This window comes from Musca domestica, unplaced genomic scaffold, assembly GCF_030504385.1.
Source record: "Musca domestica strain aabys unplaced genomic scaffold, Musca_domestica.polishedcontigs.V.1.1 6, whole genome shotgun sequence".
Classification (NCBI taxonomy): Eukaryota; Metazoa; Arthropoda; class Insecta; order Diptera; family Muscidae; genus Musca; species Musca domestica.
In genome coordinates this window covers 12,962,055-12,983,291 of record NW_026712363.1, presented here as the reverse complement: position 1 = coordinate 12,983,291, position 21,237 = coordinate 12,962,055, and the positions used below count along the sequence as shown (strand labels likewise).

At 34.8% G+C, this 21,237-nt stretch overlaps 1 protein-coding gene across 8 annotated transcripts in view; it reads left to right on the top strand.

The window, feature by feature from the left end:
* The window catches only part of LOC101887637 (pericentrin), a 103,315-nt gene that overhangs the window by 60,452 nt on the left and 21,626 nt on the right, over positions 1–21,237 (top strand). For 5 of the 8 annotated variants that reach the window (XM_059129233.1, XM_059129234.1, XM_059129232.1 and 2 more), the window contains 5 exons: positions 10,116–10,241; positions 10,345–11,514; positions 13,881–14,048; positions 17,833–18,027; positions 18,093–18,599. In XM_059129233.1, coding sequence (XP_058985216.1) covers positions 10,116–10,241; positions 10,345–11,514; positions 13,881–14,048; positions 17,833–18,027; positions 18,093–18,599 — 2,166 coding nt within the window. The remainder of the gene's footprint in view (positions 1–10,115; positions 10,242–10,344; positions 11,515–13,880; positions 14,049–17,832; positions 18,028–18,092; positions 18,600–21,237) is intronic. The other 3 variants (XM_059129236.1, XM_059129239.1, XM_059129240.1) reach the window with 1 other exon arrangement.

The window sequence follows — 21,237 nt, the reverse complement described above, 5'->3', positions numbered from 1 at the left end:
ACGTGCTTTAAGTCATTCAATACCAGATATAGAAACCTACTTAGCATCCAAAAGCGTTGGGCGCCATCCTAAAATGTAATATGAATTTTGTATTCTGGGTTTGGGTCTAGTTTTTTTTTTGTACAAACAAGAACGTTTTTCTAGCAAAAAGTTGCGAAAAAAGTAAAAGTAGTTGAATCTTGTTCGTTCAAAACCTATTCCGGATTGCGCACAATAAAAAATGAGGGAGCTTCTCTTGAATTTCATTCCAACATCGCATTCATGATGTTTTCCTAAATTCATTGGAGGCTCTCAACAATTTATTTTTAAAATTCTCTTGTTTCGAAGCCACCCTATTACACTGCTTCGAAAAAGAAACTGCGGCGTATTTTTGGAAGTTCTATTTTTAAAGAAATGCAGTGTTAATGCAGAGAAGAGGAAGAAGAACGGGCGGACAGATATGGAAAATTTACACACAACATAAATTTCGAAAATTTTATTTTAAGTACTTTTGGCGCAATTTTCGAATAGCATAGCCAAAACATGAAGTGGGCAATTAGTTTTTATTTTTCTACACTTATTAGAATCTACACAAAAAAAGGAATACATGCAGTTTGGAAACTTTATGTATGCCATGTTGAACAAGTTGTCTCAACTTCTTTGATGTTGGAAGAAAAATGGAAAATTTCAGCCATATTAAAGAAGAAAACAAAAGGAAATAAACCATACAATTGCTTAATCTTTTGATAATTGTTTATGCCATGTATAAAAAACTAGAGACGATGCAATTTCTTGCATAGCGTTTTTGTATTTGCTTATCATTAGCTTGGCCGTTTTAAAATTAACAATGATGCGTTTAATGTCATTTGAGATCAAATGCTTTCCACAGCCAGAGTACTGTTGTTGTTGCATTTCTTGTTGTGCGCTGATAAGCAATAGTATTTTTAATGATTATAAATTGAACTCTGTATTCGAAACTTAATTCAGCGAGCTTTGTGTGGTAGATGTGCAGCAGCAGCAGCAGCAGTTGTCTACTTAATTATTAAACGTGGTGATAATAGCTCCTTCTTCTTGGGAAAACCAACACAACATTAAAAAAAAAAAACTATAACTTTGCAATAGCGATTATCTGCGGCTGGTTGGGGGTAGCTTGATGGAGATGATGGACAATAAAACATACTTGGAAGGGGACAATTACAAATAGAAAGGAAATCAGTAAAGACCCACTTTGGGCGCCATGGGAAAATATATTTTTTAAACAGAAAACCTGTTGTAATAGTAAATAAATCCCACGTTGGTCGCCATTTTTGCTTCTTTATAATACAACCAGAAATATAACTACGCATACGTATTCAAAATGCCCGTTTTATAGTTACTTCTACATTTTTGGAGGTTTTCAAAATGTATTCAATGTTTTTAGTCGAGATTCTGTCAGAACTTATAAACCTAAATCAATTTTCGGGATGGTTTTTATCATCCATTCATAGTGGTTGTTGCAGCAACTCAATATTCTATGTTTTTTCCATTTGTCAGGTACTGCTTTTAATTCCAAGTTCAAAAATGTATGAGGCATTGTATAGGATTCCATTTTGAGGTTTATTTAACAGGGTTTAGCTTGGTACTTAATGTGGATTAGGATGGAGTCAATCCTGTCTTTTTTTTGCCCTGTATTTAGATCACGAAGGTCTTTCCCCGGTTTAATTTACTATTGGTGAATCAAGTCATTCATAGTTTAAGAAGTCAGAATCCAAAGAAATAACAGGCTATCAGATTACGTCTTTTATCAGTCGTGGGGTCACTATGGATATATCCCGTTAATGTGTCCTCATTCAATGTCCATGTCATGGAGCGATTGAAATCCTCAAGAGTGAGAACTTTTAGAGGCGGACTAATGTTAAGCTTATATGGTAGATACAAATATTTAATGGCTTAAACACCTTTACTTCTGTGGACCATCCCACCCCTAGATTTCATGTATGAGTCGCTTCTAGCTCAAACAAGATAGGTCTGTATTAGATAGAGGGATCCACGATTACTTTTCTACTGACCTATGGTGAATAAGATTACGACAAACTGTGAAATCCCTGTTCCGATGCTCGGAACATAAGAATCTGGATAAAGCAATTCCGTTTACGTTGCTCCCAAAAATTGACGAATCATTCGTCGTCACATTACTCTTATGGGCAGTACTATATGGTGTGGAAAATAATTCTCCTGAAAACCTATAACAATAAATACCAAAACCCAACGTTGGGCGCCATTCTACACTTTTCTAACGTAAGATAATTAAATACATATTAGATGACGGGAGCTTTCAATTCAATTAAGATTGCAGTTCGCCAATTGGGCGCCACTCTTATTTAAACTGAAAATGAATTTTGAAAGGAAATAAAGACAGGAGCATTCCATTAATTAAAGAATAATGTGCAATTGAAAATAAAATCCACACGCATTGGGTGCCATTCTAAAGGCATGGCATATTAAGGAATGCCAGAATCCTGCCTTCGTTTTTCTTTATAATATGTCAAACTTTGTCACGATGGATGATAGATTTTGAGTGGAAGTCCATTGAATAATTCAAAATATTAATGATGAAAGAGACCGGAAGTCGTAGCTGCTAGTGATTTTTATACCCTCCACCTTGAAAAGGAGGGTATATTAACTTTATTTTTCCGTTTATAATAACCCTAAATATTCGTCTTAGATCTCATGAAGTACATAGATTCATGATCAGCATAAATGTTATGTCGATTTAACGATGTCCGTCTGTATGTTGAATTCACGATGCAGCCCACATTATTTGATGTAGTTTCAAAATTTGGCAGAACAATTTGTATTGTGTCTAGGATGTTTGGTATTGGAAATAAGATATATCGGCCTACATTTTGGTATAGCCGCCGTATAACGGGACCTCCCGAAATTCAGCATTTTGATGATTTTTGCCACATTTTCCACGGATTTGTCTAAGAATTGTTATTTGTAGGTCATAATGGGTTCTAGGTCCGGTGGCGAATCATTGTATGTATAGGTCTACGTTTTTGTATACCCGCCATATAACGGTACCTCCCGATATTCTGTATTTAGATGACTTTTGCCACGTTTTTCAACGGATTTGTCCAAGAATTGGTATTTGTGGGTCATAATGGGTTGTAGCTGTATTTTATGATTTATGATTTTCGCCACGTTTTTCACGGATTTGTCCAAAAATTGATATTTGTTGTTCATAAAGGGTTGTAGCTCCGGTGGCAGAACATTGAATATTTAGGTTCACGTTTTCCTATAGCACACATATAACGATACCCACTGATATTCGATATTTTGATAATCACATATGCCCACGAAATTGTTTCAAAATTGGATTTGATAGATGACAATCCTTAGGATATAAGTTTGTCTATACAGGTTCCTGTTTTGATATGGGCCTCATATAACGGCCTCACACTTTTTTTTTTGAAAAGTTCAACAGCATTATCCAAACGGTCTTACTGGTATTTTTAGTTTATAGTGGAACACGTTTGAATTCAGATACTTTTATAGAAAACTCTTTTCTTTACCCAATGGTGGAGAGTATTAAAAGTTCGGGCCAGCCGAACTTAAAGTTTTTCACTTGTTTGTATTATTTTTATATTTTTTGTTTAGTTTTTAGTTTTTTATTTTATTTTTAATTTTAATTTTTTTTTATTTTTGAATAATTATTTTGTAAAAATATATAAGATTTTATGATATGACTGGGAATTAGTTTCGAACCTTGTCTCCTATTTCATTCCTGATTTGTATTTCCAATTATATATCGCCCTATATTAATCCTGTGTCAAAACAATATCTTTTGTCACATTGTCATGGTATGTCGATCTCACAGCTATCATATTTCAGTTTCCTTACATCCCCCACATTGGGCGCCATTTGTACTGAATTCTATTTTTAATTAAAATTTCCCACTAAACATCTCCGCAAACTCCACTTAAATCCTTTCCAGACAGGAAATTGAGTTCTAAGAGGAAATGGACGAGTTAACGAAAATAGAACACGCACACAGACACACTCACACACGTGTGAAGACAATTTCATTGAAGTTGACTTTTGTTTGACACTTTACTACAAATAATCTGTCAATTACCAGATGCAGACAAATAAGTAGACGATGGGATAAGAAGTTCTACAAAAAAAAAAAAAAAAAAAAAACAAATCAACCAAATAACACATTCCAGACAAACAACTGATGTCTGTCTTGTATTTGCTTACACCCACCGAAATCTAAATGGTGATGTACAAATTCATTTGAGGAAAGTGTAAACATAGAATGTATGTATTTATGTGTGTATGGCCGACGACAACTCTAATAACAACAAAACAAAAACTCTGGCGACTTTTTGTTTCCCAGATCATCACCACCATCCGCAGAACATTTCAAATAAAATGCTGGAGTTTTGTGGGTCATCAATCAGCATAATTCTTAATTAAACGCTGTGGCATTTGTTTGCCGAGATCGAAGAGATGCAAAGTAGAATAGATAACATGCTGCCTCAACATAAAAGTGTTTATTCTTCGAAGCCGTTGCAAGTTGTTCGTTTGTCAGTTGCCATTTAAAGTTATTATTCTCAACTTAACAAACTAAACGGCCACTTTAGGGAAGTTCTAATCTAAACAACTGTTCTAAGAACACTTGTTCGAATATTGTTCTCCAGCCACAAGAAATTTGTTTTAATTGAATTTGATTTATTTGAAAGAAGCCAGAAACCGTCCTCGTTTTCCTAACACCAAATGTTAGGGACCGTTAATTGGCCAAGGAAATGTGTGAGCATTTGCCGCTTAAACTTTCTTTAAAATGTGGAGCCCCAACTCCTGAAATCAATTCAAATTAATACTATCACACAAATTGATTGTTTTCAAATTGACCGTTTTATTTGGAAGATTTTTAAATTTATTGGACACAAAGAGGAAAACACAAAAATAAAAAATACAATTCCTTTGTGTATTTTTTTTATTTCGTTTTCCCCCACCCAATTGTATGTATCCAAAAAATACATGGCCATGTAAACTCATTTGCTTTTGCCTTACACCCACAATATAAACTTGACCCTGGCATCTGGAAAAAGAGATTATCAAAAAATTGTTGGCTTTTGTTTTTCAATTTTCATTCACAGTTTTACGATGAAAGAAAAACAATAGCCAAACATTTCATTAGCGAGGCCACTAAGTGGCTGCAGAACAATGAAATGGAAATGGAGGGAAAGATCGTTCATTCATTTATTTTAAGTACTAATGTCTGTTATCAAAATGCATTTTTGATAAAGGGCATATCTTAATAGCGAGCAAAACGCCACATTGGGCGCCTCTTTTAATTTAATTTATAAAAATATAAGTGATTTTCGAGTAGATTATTTTAAAAGAAATTCGGAGACCTTTTTTTGAAGTTAATATCGATTTGTTCTTGTTAAAAAAAAAAAAAATAAAATGATTCTTAACTGAGATTGGTGAACTCGACAAATTCGGGAAATTTTGATTGCATTTGGAAAATAAACAGGGAGAATATTGCGAATATCCCAAGGAAATTGATGTCAATAATGGATATCTTAAATTACTATAGGCTTTCCCGGGCATTCTGTGATAGGTATTCGAAAAAGAACTCGTTTTCGTAATTTCCAAATCCCAATCTACTCTACTTTGGGTGCCATTTTTATACCCTCAGCCATATGGCTAGACAGGGAATGAAAGCAAAAACTGTCGGAAACGGCATCAAATTTTAGAATAAGTTTAGGTTTGTTCGAATTGGTCACCTTTGGCACCAATTATGGCCTTCAATGAAACCGTCACACGTTGCCGAATGTTGCTCTGCGGTATTTTGACCCATTCCCGGCGAAGCGCTTGCTTGAGGTGATCGACACTTTGACATTTTTTAGTGCCAACCTTGCTTTCCAAAATACTCCAGTCACAAATAGTCCAACGGATTGGTATCCGGAGATTTTGGTGGCCATTGTGCGCTGGAAATGATGCGAGGAACCTCATTTTGTAACCATTCTTGGGTGGCGCGTGCTGAGTGCGATGGTGCTGAGACCTGTTGGAATGTCCAAGGTCTGCGGCCAAAATGTTTGCGTCCCCAAGGCTTTAATACACCCTCCAGAATATTTTCGCGATAATATTCGGCATTTATTCTGATGCCACTGTCGATTAATACGAGCGAAGAGCGACCATCGGTTATTATTTCGGTCCACAACATCACCATGGCCGGCGCTTGAGTTCTGGTGGCCAACATTTTCAGCTGACCTCTTTGGCAAGTAAACACGATTATTTTGTTTGTTTACAAACTGCTGGACAACGAATGTTTTCTCATCGGAGAAAACCAACTTCGGCAGTTCACCACTTTCGGCCAAGCGAAGCAACTCTTTAGCTCTTTTGAGTCTATTTTCTCTCTGTTGCGGTGTAAGTTCTTGCACTTTTCGGAATTTCAAAGGCTATACCCCCAGCTCATTTTTCAATATTTGCCGAATGGAATATTGCGAATCTGCCGATGTTGCTGTTTTCTTCCGTCCACTTCCTTGACGTCGGGCTACGCTACCAATATCGCGGTAACGAGCGATGGTACGAGACACAAAAGATTTATTCACATTTAAATAGTGGAGTGTTCTAACGCTAACTACTTGTGGTTTTCTGCTAAATATAAAGAAATCACACTATCACGCTTGAATTCCATCACGAATAATTTTTTTTCCGAAAAAATTCTTCCCAAAATGCTTTTGTACCCTTGTAAACAATATAATGAGCTGTCGCTGGAATAATTTTAACAGCTGTCGGACGAGTGGCTTAGAAAAGACAGCAGTCTGAAGTTGGTTGCAGTTTTTTTCATCTCTCCTTGTATATAAGTACCCTCTGAAAACAAGCCATTACTGCTCTAAAGCCAAATGTTAATAGGTGGTATGATCTACTTCAAATAAATTCTTTTGTTACGGAAGCTCTACTACACCCGACTTTTAACTTTTCCTTACTGGTTTGCTTTAAGGTAGCACCTTCATCTCTTGAAAAAAAGTAAATCGTGAATTTTAAAATTACTGTCTGAATCGTACAAGTAAGCTCTTCAAGAAATTGTGAATGCGTAGGACGTTATTTTCAATTTTGCTCATGTTGTAGAAATCTTCAAAAACCGCAACAAACTTTTCGCATGGTATGGAAAAAACGTAGCATTGCTTTCAAGCCGGATTTTTATACCCTACAACACTATGTGTTGGGGGTATTATAAGTTTGATTGGGCGAGAATTTATGTAATACCTCGAAATATTGGTTTCCCATATAGGAAAGTATATATGGATCTTCCTAGCTCGCCGAGCTGAGTTGATCTAGCTATGTATGTCCGTCCGTCCGTCTGTCCGTCTGTCCATGTTAATTTGTAATCACTCTACAGGTCGCAATTATGGCCCGATCTTCACGAAATTTAAAATGTAGGTGGGGTTAATGTTAGAATAGAACCCTATTTCTTTTGGAGATGATCGCCAAATGTTTAGGGGTTGAAATGGACCAAATACTGAAAAAATGTCGGATTTTGCAGTAGCTATACAGGTCGCAATTATAGACCAATCGACGCGGAATTTCGCATGTAGCTCGAGTTTAGGGCGGGGAAGAAGCCTTCCAATTTGGGTGGTCATCGGATAATATTTAGCGGGTAAAATAGACCATATTTTTTGTGTTGAAAAAATTCAAAATTTTTCATTAAACCGCGAATATTTTAAATCCCGGCGAAATCACAAAGCCATGACGAGGTAACTTCTGATCTTTACATTGATGTTAACATCCAACAAATCGGATATATAGCAAAATAAGTACGATATATATGTCTATCAAAGAGGATATGCTTGAAAGATCTCTTATATGTCGAGAACGGTTGAACTGATTTCGACAGTTCTCATTAAGTCAGAATGGCCTCTTGGCAGGAAAGAAAAAACGTCTAAAAAAACGCATAAAAATATCTCTCTAAAGATGAAAATATTGATTTTGTAACATTTTCTCATATTTTTTCAATTTTGTCATATTTTTGGCATATTTTCATTTTGAATTAAACATTTGGTAATATTTCTACAGCTAACAAAACTAAGTAGTTAGGATATCAGGATATCATATACAGATCGCATTTATGGCCCGATCCTTACGAAATTTTGCATGGGGATAAGATGAGGGTCAGAATAGAAGCCTACTCTTTTTGGAGATGATCGCCCTATATTTAGGGGTTGAAATGGACCAAAAAACTGCAAAATTGTCAGCAGGTCGTAATTATCGCCCGATCCTCACGCACATTTGAATGGGGATTACCGGACATTGCAAAAGCCAAGCAGTTTTGGATGGCCATCCAAAAATATTCAATGTGTGAAGGAGTTTGCCAACTTTTGTAGACAAAATACGAAAATGTCCATTCCAGTGACTTTTTGGAGAATTCACAAATACAGGAACGACGCACTTCTGACTATTTCGTTAACGCTGATTTCGTTGAAGAGTATGTATCTCATATAGATGCGTTTCAGTCAAAACCCAATAATAAATGTTAATCTTTTGCCACTTCTGAGAGATTAAAGGTCTTTGGGAAATATTGGTTCCAGATCTAGGAAGACCATTTAAGTGCAACATCTACCAATAAATTGGAAATGAGCAAATTAGTTTAAGTTACTATTATTCGAAAATTAGAGAACGAAACCTGATGGTTTTCTTTTATTATTTGTCACAATATCTTGTGGAATTCTTTCGAGTATCTCGCCTATATAAACTGTATCGTTTATTGTAGGGTATTCAACGGTCGGCCCCGCTCGACTGTAGCCTTTGCTTACTTGTTATAAATAATATAGGGTTTCTTTTTCAATCCAAGTATTTATTTTGCGATCAGAAAGGAAGCAGTTGTGAATTATTAACTTACCATTGCCTATTTTGGGTTCCATTTTTCCTAATTGGCTTCTACGAAATGGGCCCCACGTTGGGCGCCATTTCACTTGAATGTTGCACATTTAATCTAGAATCAATTGTGAATTATGTTAAAATTTAAAACAAATAAAATTTTTAAGCTATTACCAATACCTGGTGTTGGGTGCCATTTTAAATTTCAGTTCATAACAGATAAAACAGAACCTGATCTAAAACGAAATCAGCAAATGTCGAGACTTATTAAAAATAATGTTGAAAAAAAAAAAAACACATCATAGCCTCCTGTTGGGCGCCACCCGTTTTATATTAGGTCTTTAACACAGCAGTCAGAAAGCGATGCTTTTAATTAAGTGATTAGAAATTCAATAAAACAATAAAGAGGCTGGATTTAGTGCTTCAAAAATTTATATTTAAAAATAGTGAGGGGTTGAGAGTATTATCATCAATGTTATGTTTTGTTGGGTGTCATTTCCTACTTTCGCTGTTCCGGGTTTTATCTTTTCCATAAAAAATAGAGCATTTCTTACGTTGTGGGAAATTGTGATCTGCGAGCTTTCTTATTAACCCGTACACTCCTATGAAAAAATATTTGGGGGTTCTGACTTATTTGCTTTGCCATAAAAAAAAACATTGCACAATTTTGACCTATTTCTTATAGGGGGAGATAGGAAGATATTGCTTCTAAAAATTAAAAAAAAAATTCCAACATATGCCACTCATATGTTTTGGAATCCACAAAAAACATGAACTTCTCGACAAAAAAACACACACACATGCACCACTAAAAAGCGCCAGAACTTTTTTTTTGACAACTTCTTCTTATTATTTTGTATATTTTTTTTCTCATGCATTACTTCTTTTTGTTTACGTCCATCAAAATCACAGCATTTCCGACATGCAATGGCGCGTTGGCGCTGGACAGCTATTGCAATGAAATGTGTTAGCATTCCCCCTAAATGCAACAATGCCTTCACATCCCTTTGAAGAAATTAATTTTTTTGCTTTCATATCGTTTTAATTTATATACGAAAATGAGGGAAGGGAACCCGATTGTAAGCTATCTGTGTGCCAAGAAATAATTTAATGCCCTCATGATTTTTGTAAATATTTATAAAAGTTGCGTTTTTTCCATTTCATCCAGAAAAAAGTTTATTTCCTTTAGAAAAGTTTTTTTTTTTTTTAAATTTTCTTTGCATTGAAATGTTTACTAATTTTGGGTTTTTTTTGTTCCATTCCAGACCTTATTATCAGAAACAACAACGGATGATCAACATTGGCCAAAGGAATTGATTTTATTGCGTGAGAAATTTACAGCTAAAAGTCAATTAGAAATTGCCCAATTGCAAATTAAACATGCTGAAGAGGTAAGCGAAGCGAGACAGAGACAGAGAGAGACTCAATTATATCTCTCACTTTGCCCGTAATTGGAATTGCCATTTATTTTTTTTTCTTTTCTTTAATTTTCAGATGTCGCGCCTAAAATTAGACTATGAAAAACAATTAAATCGCAAGAACAAACGTCACTCAACGTTTGATTCTATTCGCGATTTTGATAAGCTTCTGAGTGAACGTGATAATTTGCGTGAGCTATCCAATGCCTTCCGTCAGGTTTTGGCTGAGCTTCTGAAATGCCTGGCAAACTGTGAAAATGAATTAACCGAAACCCTAATGGATGAAGTGCAGCGTCTTTTGACATGTAATCGTACGCTGGAAGAACATAATCTGGAAGATTTTACCCTAAATACTACGCTGCTAAATGAAACCCTAAATACAACCCGCATGCGTCTCATACCCGATGTTCATAATTTAATGGAAGTTGTGGAGGATCCAAGTCTCATTGAATACATCACCCAAAAGAATAATGATGTATCGGAAGATTTCGATTTGAAAGATTGTCTGGAATGTTTACGTTCCGAGGCCTCTTATCTGCTGCATCTCTCGGAGGATTTGGTTAAGAAACACAATGAAAGTAGCGGACGCAAAGATTCCTATTCAAGTGAAAGGGAGAAAAACGACAGCGAACAGGAAGATGGCTTGAAGTTGCAACAAAATCGTAGATTTATTCGCGGCAACTCCTTGAATGAACAACAATTGTCTACGCATCGTTCCTCGTTGATTGGGCAGACGCAAAATCTGATTTCTCTGCCTCCCGATCTAAGTCGTTTGTATTTGGATAATACTTCCAACTCCACCGCGGGAGGTGTCAATGCTGCCGAGCTACATTTCCAATTGACGGAATTGAAAAATCGTCTAATTAAATCGGAAAATGATCGCCTGATGCTGCAGCAAGAACTTGATCACACCATATCAAGGAACTCAGATTTGGGTCAAGAGTTGCAACACTTAAGAGATCAATTGTCGCAACTCTCTTCCATCAACAATGTGGAATATAATGAAGGCTATGGTTTGGGTTCGTCGTTGGTCAAATCACCTCAGAGGCTCTCGGGTTCTGACCACTCTTCTTCCGGCTTTGCCCAGTTACAGGAAAAAGCACGGAACATCCTTTCGACCCCAACGCAAAAGCAAACAAACAACGATTCTACATCTCAGCTATTGCAAATGATTGAAGATTTTTGCCGTGAAGGCGATAAAGTTGTGGAATGCAGTAAAAAAGATCGTGAAGATTTGCAATCACAGGTGAGTTACAAATTATATACAATTGTATTATGCATTAAATAAAAAGTTGTAGAAAAAAATTGTAAATAGATTTTAGCAAAACAGTAGAAAAAAAACAACAACAGCATGCCCAATTGATATTGTGATTAAATATTAAAATAATTTGTGATCCAACTTTTTTAGTGTTAAGATTTAAAAATTGATTGTTAATGTTTAAAACTAAATCGATGAGCTGTAAATAAGCGTCAGATGTTTAAGTTGGTCTTAAGAGCGGTAAAAGTTTAAAACCCGGTCTAATATTTTATTTTACTTACAACCCATCTAGACATTTTCTTGCCTTTCAACATTTATAAGTAAAATTAAAAAAAAAGTAAAATTTAAAAATCTGACATATAATTACAGTTAAATCTTAATCTTCAATAATTTTGAAAATTTTAAAGTGTGTCCCAGTGAAATTTATGTTAAGTTTAAACTTTAAAGTAACAGCCTACATTTTTAAATGAACAGCTTGGGTTACCATTTTTGGAATTGCTGATGATAGTTCGGCTGTGCGTCATTGGAAAATTATATAAAAAAGTGTTCTTTTCGAATATATATTCATCCGATATTTCGATTGTCAGATACAATTTTCTTTGCGATCTGTTACAAAATTCGGCATTTTTTCATTTTTTCCCGGACTTTTCTAAAACTTGGCATAATGGGTTCTAGCTCGTGTGGCGAAACATTGTATGTATAGGTTTTGGTATAGTTCCCATATAACAGTACCTTCCGATATTCGGTATTTTGATGATTTTTGCCGCATTTTTCCACGGATTTGTCTAAATCCGATTACCTGATCTTCTTGGTATTTAAGAAGATGTGGCAGATGACAATCCTTGAAGTATAAAATTGTCTATAGAGGTCCCCGTCTGGCCCCATATAACGCAGCAGCATAAAAAGTTTAATAGATTATCCAAACGGTCTTACCGAATTCAGGTACCTCACATACAAATGTTTTCTTTAGCCAATAGTTGAGGGAATTAAAAAATCGGCACGGCCGAACTCAATGTTTTATAAAAAATTTAGTGAAATAACGATAGAGTATAGGTAAAGATGCAATAGGTTGCAATTATGGAACGGAAAAAGATGATTGTCGTCAACAAAATTTTAGAATAACAATTCATCCACCTCTCAGTAAGGGGTTGACGTTGCATCAAAGGTTGTGATGTTTTATCTACGTCTTTACAACCAGAAAATACGTGCTTCGGTTTTTACATTCCTTGAACAAATCCTCCTTCTTCGAAGTTAAACGCACTACGAAAATCATTCCCGTAATAAGTCAAATGTTGTGGGATTTTGACACGTATATTTTGCCGTACTGCACGTTTTCCGTTCTTATTCTGGAGACTCTTGCTTTTTCTGTTCATTTTGTTCAGTTTTGTTCATTGTGTAAAAACAGCATTGCGGGAATGAACATGGCAACCTTATTACCTTCAACTCTATTCGGTGGTTGAAATGCAACTTCTCTTTTATGTAAGGGTAACGTAAATTCGGAATGTCTTTTAAAATCTGCTAGCATCCAAAGTAAATTTCTAAACTTCTATGAAATTCTGGTCTATCATGGCTAGTTTTCGCCTTAGTGCTTCCAAAGCTATTTGGTAGGAGTTTGTTATATCCATGCTCACTTCTTTACTATTCGCCTTTACCATAAAATCCCAACCTGCCCATAGAGACCTATACGTTTAGCTTTATAAAACCCAACAGCCTGTATCTGAAAGTATGCTTTGAAGTCCCCAAGATAAGTTCTAAAAATTGGCTTCAATGTTTCTTTGAAGAATTCACGAGCCTGAGGCCAAAAGTATGCTGTAAATATCAAAAGTTGACTTTAGTTTTGTTATTGTTTAAGATTCAAATCAGGTGATTGATTAAGTCTGGAGTTTTCCTCCATTGAAGTATTCCTCATATTATTCTGTAATACAGATAATAATTTTTGTCAAAATAAAACATACTTACAACTTTGCAAAATTTGCTGATCGCTACCAATATCATGATTTTATACCGGCGAAGGGAATGTTTATATAATCCACAAGCCCTTATCTAAAAATATGATTCAAAATTTCATTGAAATATCATCAAGTTTGGTAGGAACGTTTTTTTTTTAATTTTTAAGGATTGATTCTGATATACAAACTTCAATTTCTATTTTGTAAAAACTTATTTAAAATGTTGATTACAATTTTTAAAATAATATTTACATTAATTTTAAAAAATAGCTAAAAATATTGTTATTTTTTATTTGTATTTTGGAGCAATAGTTATTATAGTATAGTCTTAAAATAAGTGTAATATAAAATCATAAAAACAATTTAAAAATCAAAAACTTCCAACTTCGCAAAACTCCACTCCAGATTGATACTGCAGACAAACAATTGAAGGCAACGCGACAATTCCTCGAGGAGCAAGCCATCGAACGTGAACAAGAACGGGATGAGTTCTTAAAGGAAATCGAAAACTTAAAAGCTCAACTGAGGGACAAGGAAAAGGAACGCTCATCCTATGCCAATGCCTCTGAGGAGGTGAGTGTAAATTAGAGATTTTGTAGATCATCGCAAAATCCACAATACTGTCGTTCCCCCTACTGCATTTGATTTGGTTTGGTTTTTTCTGCTTTGAAATGATGGTTATGGATTTTTTCTGCTTTAACTTCTTCATGAATTCTTTATTTTGTTTTGGGATTTGGTTTCTTTTACATTGTTTTCATTAACTTGTTTTATAATTTCAGTTTATTTGGCTTCCTTATAAGGAAATAAATAATTTGTTAAATTTTCTGTATGTGAATGAAATTGCTTTTACTTTTTATACATTCAAATTATTTTAAATAATTTTAAGTTGTGTGTCCTTTGTATACACATTTTTGCTATATGTTGTTATGCATTTTTATTATTTTGTATACATATTTTTGCTATATTTTTAATTATTTCAATAATTTTACTATTGGTGGCTATGGTTTTTTATTCATTGTATACTTTTAGGTATTTATAATTTTAATTCGTTTTAGAATAAGTGTAATATTTTTTCACCATTTTTTAGGTACTCTTATTTCAGAAATTTTTATAAGGCCAAGGATAATGTATACACATTTGTCATTATAATTTCATACGCATTGTTATTTCATTGTTATTTCAAAAATCATCCACCCAGGACGATACTTTTACAAAATTAAATTAAGAGGCATGCAAGAAGAGATTTTCAAAACTTCTTAGACCATTACCCTATTACTCAGATATGTAGATAGGTGCTCAACATTTTGTATAAAGGATCTACGTGGTGGAAAACGAAGGAAAGCATGTATATAAGGGTCTTTAATTTCTATTATTGTGGGTGCGCCTGAATGTATGCTCTAAAATGCTATATATAACATGATGTGTAAACAACAACCAGTTACGCAATCTCACATCCCGACCCGTAAAGTATAATTCATGATCAATAAAAATTTCTATGAGGATTTATAAATGTCCGAATTCGTATTGCCCCATGTAACAGTACCTCCCCATATTCGGTATTTTGAAGATTTCAGCAACATTACTCGCTGGATCTGTTTCAAATTTGGTATTGGAAGATCTTAATGGGTACTGCAACCTATGGCAAAAAAAATCTTATGCAGGTCCACGTCTTCGTATAGCCCCCATATTACGGTACCTCCGATACTTGGGATTTTTATGATTCTTGCGACATCATTCACCGGAATTGTAACAAGTATCCTATTTAAAGTTCATAATATGTACTACAGCCTCTGACAAACAATTTCGTATGCAGGTTCACGTTTTCGTATAGCATATAAAGGTGCCTCCAGATATTCGGCATTTTGATGATTTCAGCAACATTATTCACCGGAATCGTTTCAATTTTCGTATTGACAGATCTTAATGGGTACTACAATCTATGGCAAAGAAAATCGTATGCAGGTCCACGTCTTCGTATAGCCCCCATATAAGGGTACTTCCCGATATTCTTTATTTTCATAATTTTAGCGACATTATTTACCGGAATTATTTCAAATTTCATATTTGAAGTTCGTAATGGGTATTACAGCCTATGACAAAAATGTTAGTATTCAGGTCCACGTCTTCGTAGAGCCCCCATGTAACGGTGCCTCCCAATATTCGGTATTTTGATGATTTCAGCAACATTATTCACCAGAATCGTTTCAAATTCCGTAATGGAAGATCTTAGTGGGTACTACAACCTATGGCAAAAAATTTCGTGTGCAGGTTAACGTTTTCGTATAGCCCCCATGTAACGGTACCTCTCGATATTCGGCATTTAAGAGATTTCATCAACATTATTCACCGGAATTGTAACAAATTTCGTATTTAAAGTTCGTAATAGATACTACAACCCATGACAAAAAAAAAAACTCGTTTGCAGCCGACGTCATCGTATAACCCCTATATTACGATGTCTCCCGATATTCGATAATTTAATGCTAAAATCATTATTTACTGGAACTGTTTCAAATTTCGTATTTGAAGTTAATAATGGGCACTACATCCTATGACAAAAAAATTCGTGTGCATGTCAACTTCCCCATATAACGGTTTTTATTTAAGTGATAGTTTTTGATTTTTTTTTGAAAAATTTCCGGTTCCTTCCAAATGTTGGAGGGTATTAAAAGTTCGGCCCGGCCGAACTTAGCTGCTCTTTTACTTTTTTTAATTTAAGCAATCTTCTTTGGTACATGTCTCCGTCAAATTTGTTGGAAATCGATTCAGCGTTGGATATACTTCCCATATATTAGTTTCTTCCGATTCCAAATTATAATGGATCTAGAGGCATAATACGCATTCAAGAGAGGTTCATAGTTGGCCAATAAAAACGTTTATTTTTTATGGGTGGATCTGATAAATATGCATAGTGGTCGACTATATGATACCCTATCATATAGTCGGCTATATCCGACTTTTGAAGTTTCTTTATTGGTTAAATCTTTATTTTTAATCTTATTTAAAAAAATCCCAAGAAAATCAATTCCCCATTCGAGGCAATATAAAATAATTTTTAAAAATTCAGCATGTTTAAAAAACATCCTTCGGCTAAAATAAAAAATATGGCTAAACTCAAACCTAAGTTAAAGCCTAAAAATATGCTTCAAAATGTCAAAACTGCGGAAGCTATATCTAATGATTTTAAAACTTGGGATTCAGAAAGAGGCTTATACATGTACTACTTTAAGAAATTCCTGAGCGAAGGCCTAAAATTGATTGCAAATATTATGGTTGGTTCTCTACATTCCAGCCACCCATTTTTAGAACCTTCGATTTGGTTAAAAAAAATATTTAATTTTTATAGACTACTTGGAATTAAGATTATTATTTCTTATCTTGGTTAACAGTTCATATACGCACATGCTTTCATCAATTTTATATATACTTCATTTGTCGTTCATCTGCATGTATTTTTTTGTTGTGTTTATTTTATTTATAATTCTAATGTTTAGTAACAAATATTTTCATTAACCCCATCACCTTTATAGTACTTTTTGCACATTACAGATACCTTGTTATTGAAAAAAGCTAAAAAAATAAAGATAAACACTTGTGTCATTTTTAAAGCAAAATTTTATTTCAAAAAATTATTTGTCTTTCGACTCAACGCCCTTTTAACGCTCAACGCTATTATTGAAAAAATATGCTCCCATTATTTATGAGAAAAATTAAGTTTCGAAAACATTCATTTTCACATGGACTTCTTAATGTGGGCTGCAAATAAAAGCCCAAGTGTTTTGCTTTTCTAGACACGCAGCCTGCTTGTGCGATACAAATTCAAGGTTGTTGTCTGTTCAAATTTTACTTTTTGTAAGAAATAAATGAATATTATTTTTAAAATGTTCGGTTCACCCTTTCTTCAGCACCCCTTGCTTATGTCTTTCACACATTAACATTATAAACAAAACATAAATAACACATTTCAAATGTTAAGTTAATAAAATTGTAAAATGCAGTGCAATACGGTTATAATAAACTGTGGTATTTACTAACAAATATAAGACAAATAATGTTAGCAAAAAAAACTGATGTTCTACCATAAATACTAAGAACTTCTTATGGTTCTTTATAACCGTACTCTACTGCCACATGAAAAACCACTCACCTAACTAACCTAATCTACTAAAAATCTTGTGTTTTTGCACGCTTCACTAACAAAACCAAATTACAAGTTTTTCAATTAAAAAGTAAGTGTAAACCCAAAAACTGAACACGTTTTTAATTTTCGTTAAATTTTTCAAATTTTATGTTTCGAATTTATTTTTTGATCATTTTCTATTGCTAATTATCGAAAATCTCATAATTTCGCCTCTAGGTGGAACATTTAGAATCTCAAATCCGTGATTTGACCCAACAACTGCAAGACTCGAATGCCAAACGTGATAAATTTGAAGTGGAACTTAAAGCCTCAATTGATAAAATATTTGTTTTGCGTGAAATAATATCGGATCTGGAGACCCAGGTGGAGACAAAGGCCCTCAATGAGCATGTCATGGGTGAAAAGGTTAAGGTAAGGATTCTCAAACACCGTCCAATTCCAAAAGTGAATTTAATATTTTTCAAACACACTTTTAGCAACTTGAAGACTACATTAATTCCCAATCCCGCTCCAATGATGCCCTGCAAATGGAAGTCCAGTCGCTGAAAGGAGAAATCGAACATGGCTATCAAATGCGCATAAATCAGCTGGAAGAAAAACTTCAAAATATTAGACCCACCGCAGAGCAGAGTTTGATTATGGATCAAGTTGTGGAACAATTACGTGACATTGAAAACACCTTGGAACAGAAAACAAAAGTCCTTGAGTCACTGCATCAATCGAATGCCAGTAGTGTGACTAGCTTAAATTGCCCAGAAGATATTTCGGCTAGGGGAGTTGGTCCAACATCGTTGCCAACCAACATGGAAACACCCAACCAGGGTTCACCCATTCATCCGTCACCGCGTCAACATTCGTGGACAATGGAGGGTGTGCAACGTGTCGTCGACAAGTTGTCGAAACATTCTCGTGTCGAAGAGGCTGCCGTTAAGCGTATACGCGATCTGGAAATGCAGGTCAATCAAATGCGTACAACTTGTGTGGTGAGTAGTGAAATATTTATATATTTTTTAGTTTAAAATTTAAAGTTTTTGGTTTAACGGTAAGGTGGTGAAATTTAACAAAGAACAGTTTTTAGAAGATTTTGGTATATGAGTTTTATGAACTTTCGCAAGAGGCGGAAAGCTTTTATAGTAACTAAACATTATAAGCATTTCGAAAGTTTATAGTAAAAAGCTTTATGTTATGTTATGTTAATCTTAAAAGATAGAACTTTTCCCGTACAGACAAATGTTACCAGGGATGGGTATTGATAATTCTTATAATAAGCTTTTGCATAAAGTTGAATTTGTAAGACCGAAAATTCTAATTCATTTTTAATATTCTCCACTGTAAGATGAAGGTTTATTCATTTCGATATTCGGTTAGTTACGCATGGAAATTTTCGATTTTAGACTCTACGAAGTATCTGATCGTCCGTTGAAATGACTATAGAGATCATATTATTTCAGCCCGTTTCGTTCTTTTCTGAGTCGATTTATGCATACCGATTCGGACAGCGTCCATAGACCATAGCGTTTTGGGTCGTATTTATGGCTCAGTTTCCATTTTTTCTTTTCGGTCCAGACCGTTTTGTTTTTTTTTTTGGATTTTTGATAAAGCTTTCAGATTTATATAAATCTTTTTCTCTCTCTCTCTGACCTCATTAAAATTAACCAACCACGATATGAGTTTTTTAAAGAGGACAGAAATGAGATCGAGCAATCAAATTCGGCATTGAATAAAATCGGCTAATTTTAAATAAGCTTGATATCAATGTAATCGCTACAGGATATCATATACTACTAAGAAATACCTTCTTAGAATATCAAACCATTCCAGTTCGAGTTGGGAAGTCTCTGCAAGTCATGTGGTAAATTGTTTCGCATATTCCTGAAGAAGTCCTATAAGTTTAAGATTACACAAAGACCAAAGACCCCACCTCATGACTGTAACATGATATGCTTTAATAGTGACCTCTATGCAGTCAGGATGGCAAGGAACTCTAGAAATTTAGAGGCTAACCCATGTAGGAGATAACATCCCACTTTGGGGAACACCCTTTGCCACTCCAAGGGGCTCTTTGGGTTTTGACTCGATTTATGCATGTTAGTCCGTCTGTCCGTCTATCCATGAATGAACAAAAATGCCGGTTGCGTTCAATAACCAATTGAGATGAAATTTTCCGAACAATATTTGTTTGACCTAAGGACGAACTCTATTGAGATTGGTGAGGATCGTTTCAGATTTAGATATAGCTCCCATATATCTTTAACCGATTTCGCGTTAATTGTGCTCCAAATGGCCTGCATTTTGGCACATCCGACCGAATTCAGTCTAGAAGCAAGTACATCAAATGTGGTGCAGATATAGGTATAGCTCCCATATATATCTTTCATTCGATTTGGTCTTTACGTCCCTCACATTCGTAGTATCCACTCAAAAAGTATGATATTTTGTGCCAGATATCAGATACATCCCAGAAATATTTCTGCAAAATTTGATCGAGATCGGTTCAGATTTGGCTACAGCTTCAATGTTTATCTTCAATCGATTTCGAGTTAATTGCACATGAATTGGCCAATATCAGTCGAAATGACCGAACTCAGTTTAGAAGCGAATACATCAAATTTGGTGAAAATCGGGTCAGTTATAGTTATATGTTTTATCCGATTTGGTCCCTTAGCCCCTTACAGTCGTAATATGCACTCCACAACAACAATATTTGGTACCAGATATTTCGAGGTCGTTTCAGATTTGCTTTAAGCTCCCAACCGATTTCGGCTTGATTGTGTACCAAATGGCCAATATCAGTCCAAATGACCTGAATATGACACATCCGACCGGGAGCTGTACTATATATGCATATTGGTGTAGGGTATCATATAGTCGGCCCAGCCCGACTTTTGACTTTTTCTTACTGGTTTAAAATAATCCTTCTCGAAATCTTATCATGCACTCTTTGCACTGGCAAATTTAATGGAAATCGTGGATATACCTACCATATATAAGTTCCTCCCGATTCCAAATTATCACTGCTCTAAAGCCATATGTGAACTATTCCACAAAATCGAATCTCATGTTATGACAAAGTACTCCCATCTCCGTAAAGTTCTTTCATAATGTGAAGCTTTATTTGAAAAGCTTTAAATTTAAACTTTTTATATTAATTCAACATACCCCACATTATTGATTATAGCTAACAACAGCATCTGACAGCATCTTTTGCCATCTATGCTGTTAACATTTTCCATCCCCCTTATGCTGATTGGCATAAACAAAAGATCTCCAGCCCTGTATCTGCTACATGTTATGATGCTGTTATTCTCGATACTTATCTTGTTGAGAGATGCCTTGTGGTGTCTCTGCATAACATCAGCATTTCATTCATCTACATTAAAGTGCCACACATTCCCCACCTCTCTGGTCTGCCCACCACTATGCTTTCCCATTCTTTTGGATATTTCAAAATGCTTCTGTTTATATCCGTTTTGTCTCCCAATTCAATTCAATTTAGAACGTTTAGTCTGTTTACGATCTCTGTTGGAAGAACATTCACCCTCGCCATATACCTAAAAAATAAAACGTTTGCGCGCCAATCAAATTTATTTCGAAATTTTGTTCTTTTGAGAATCAATCACA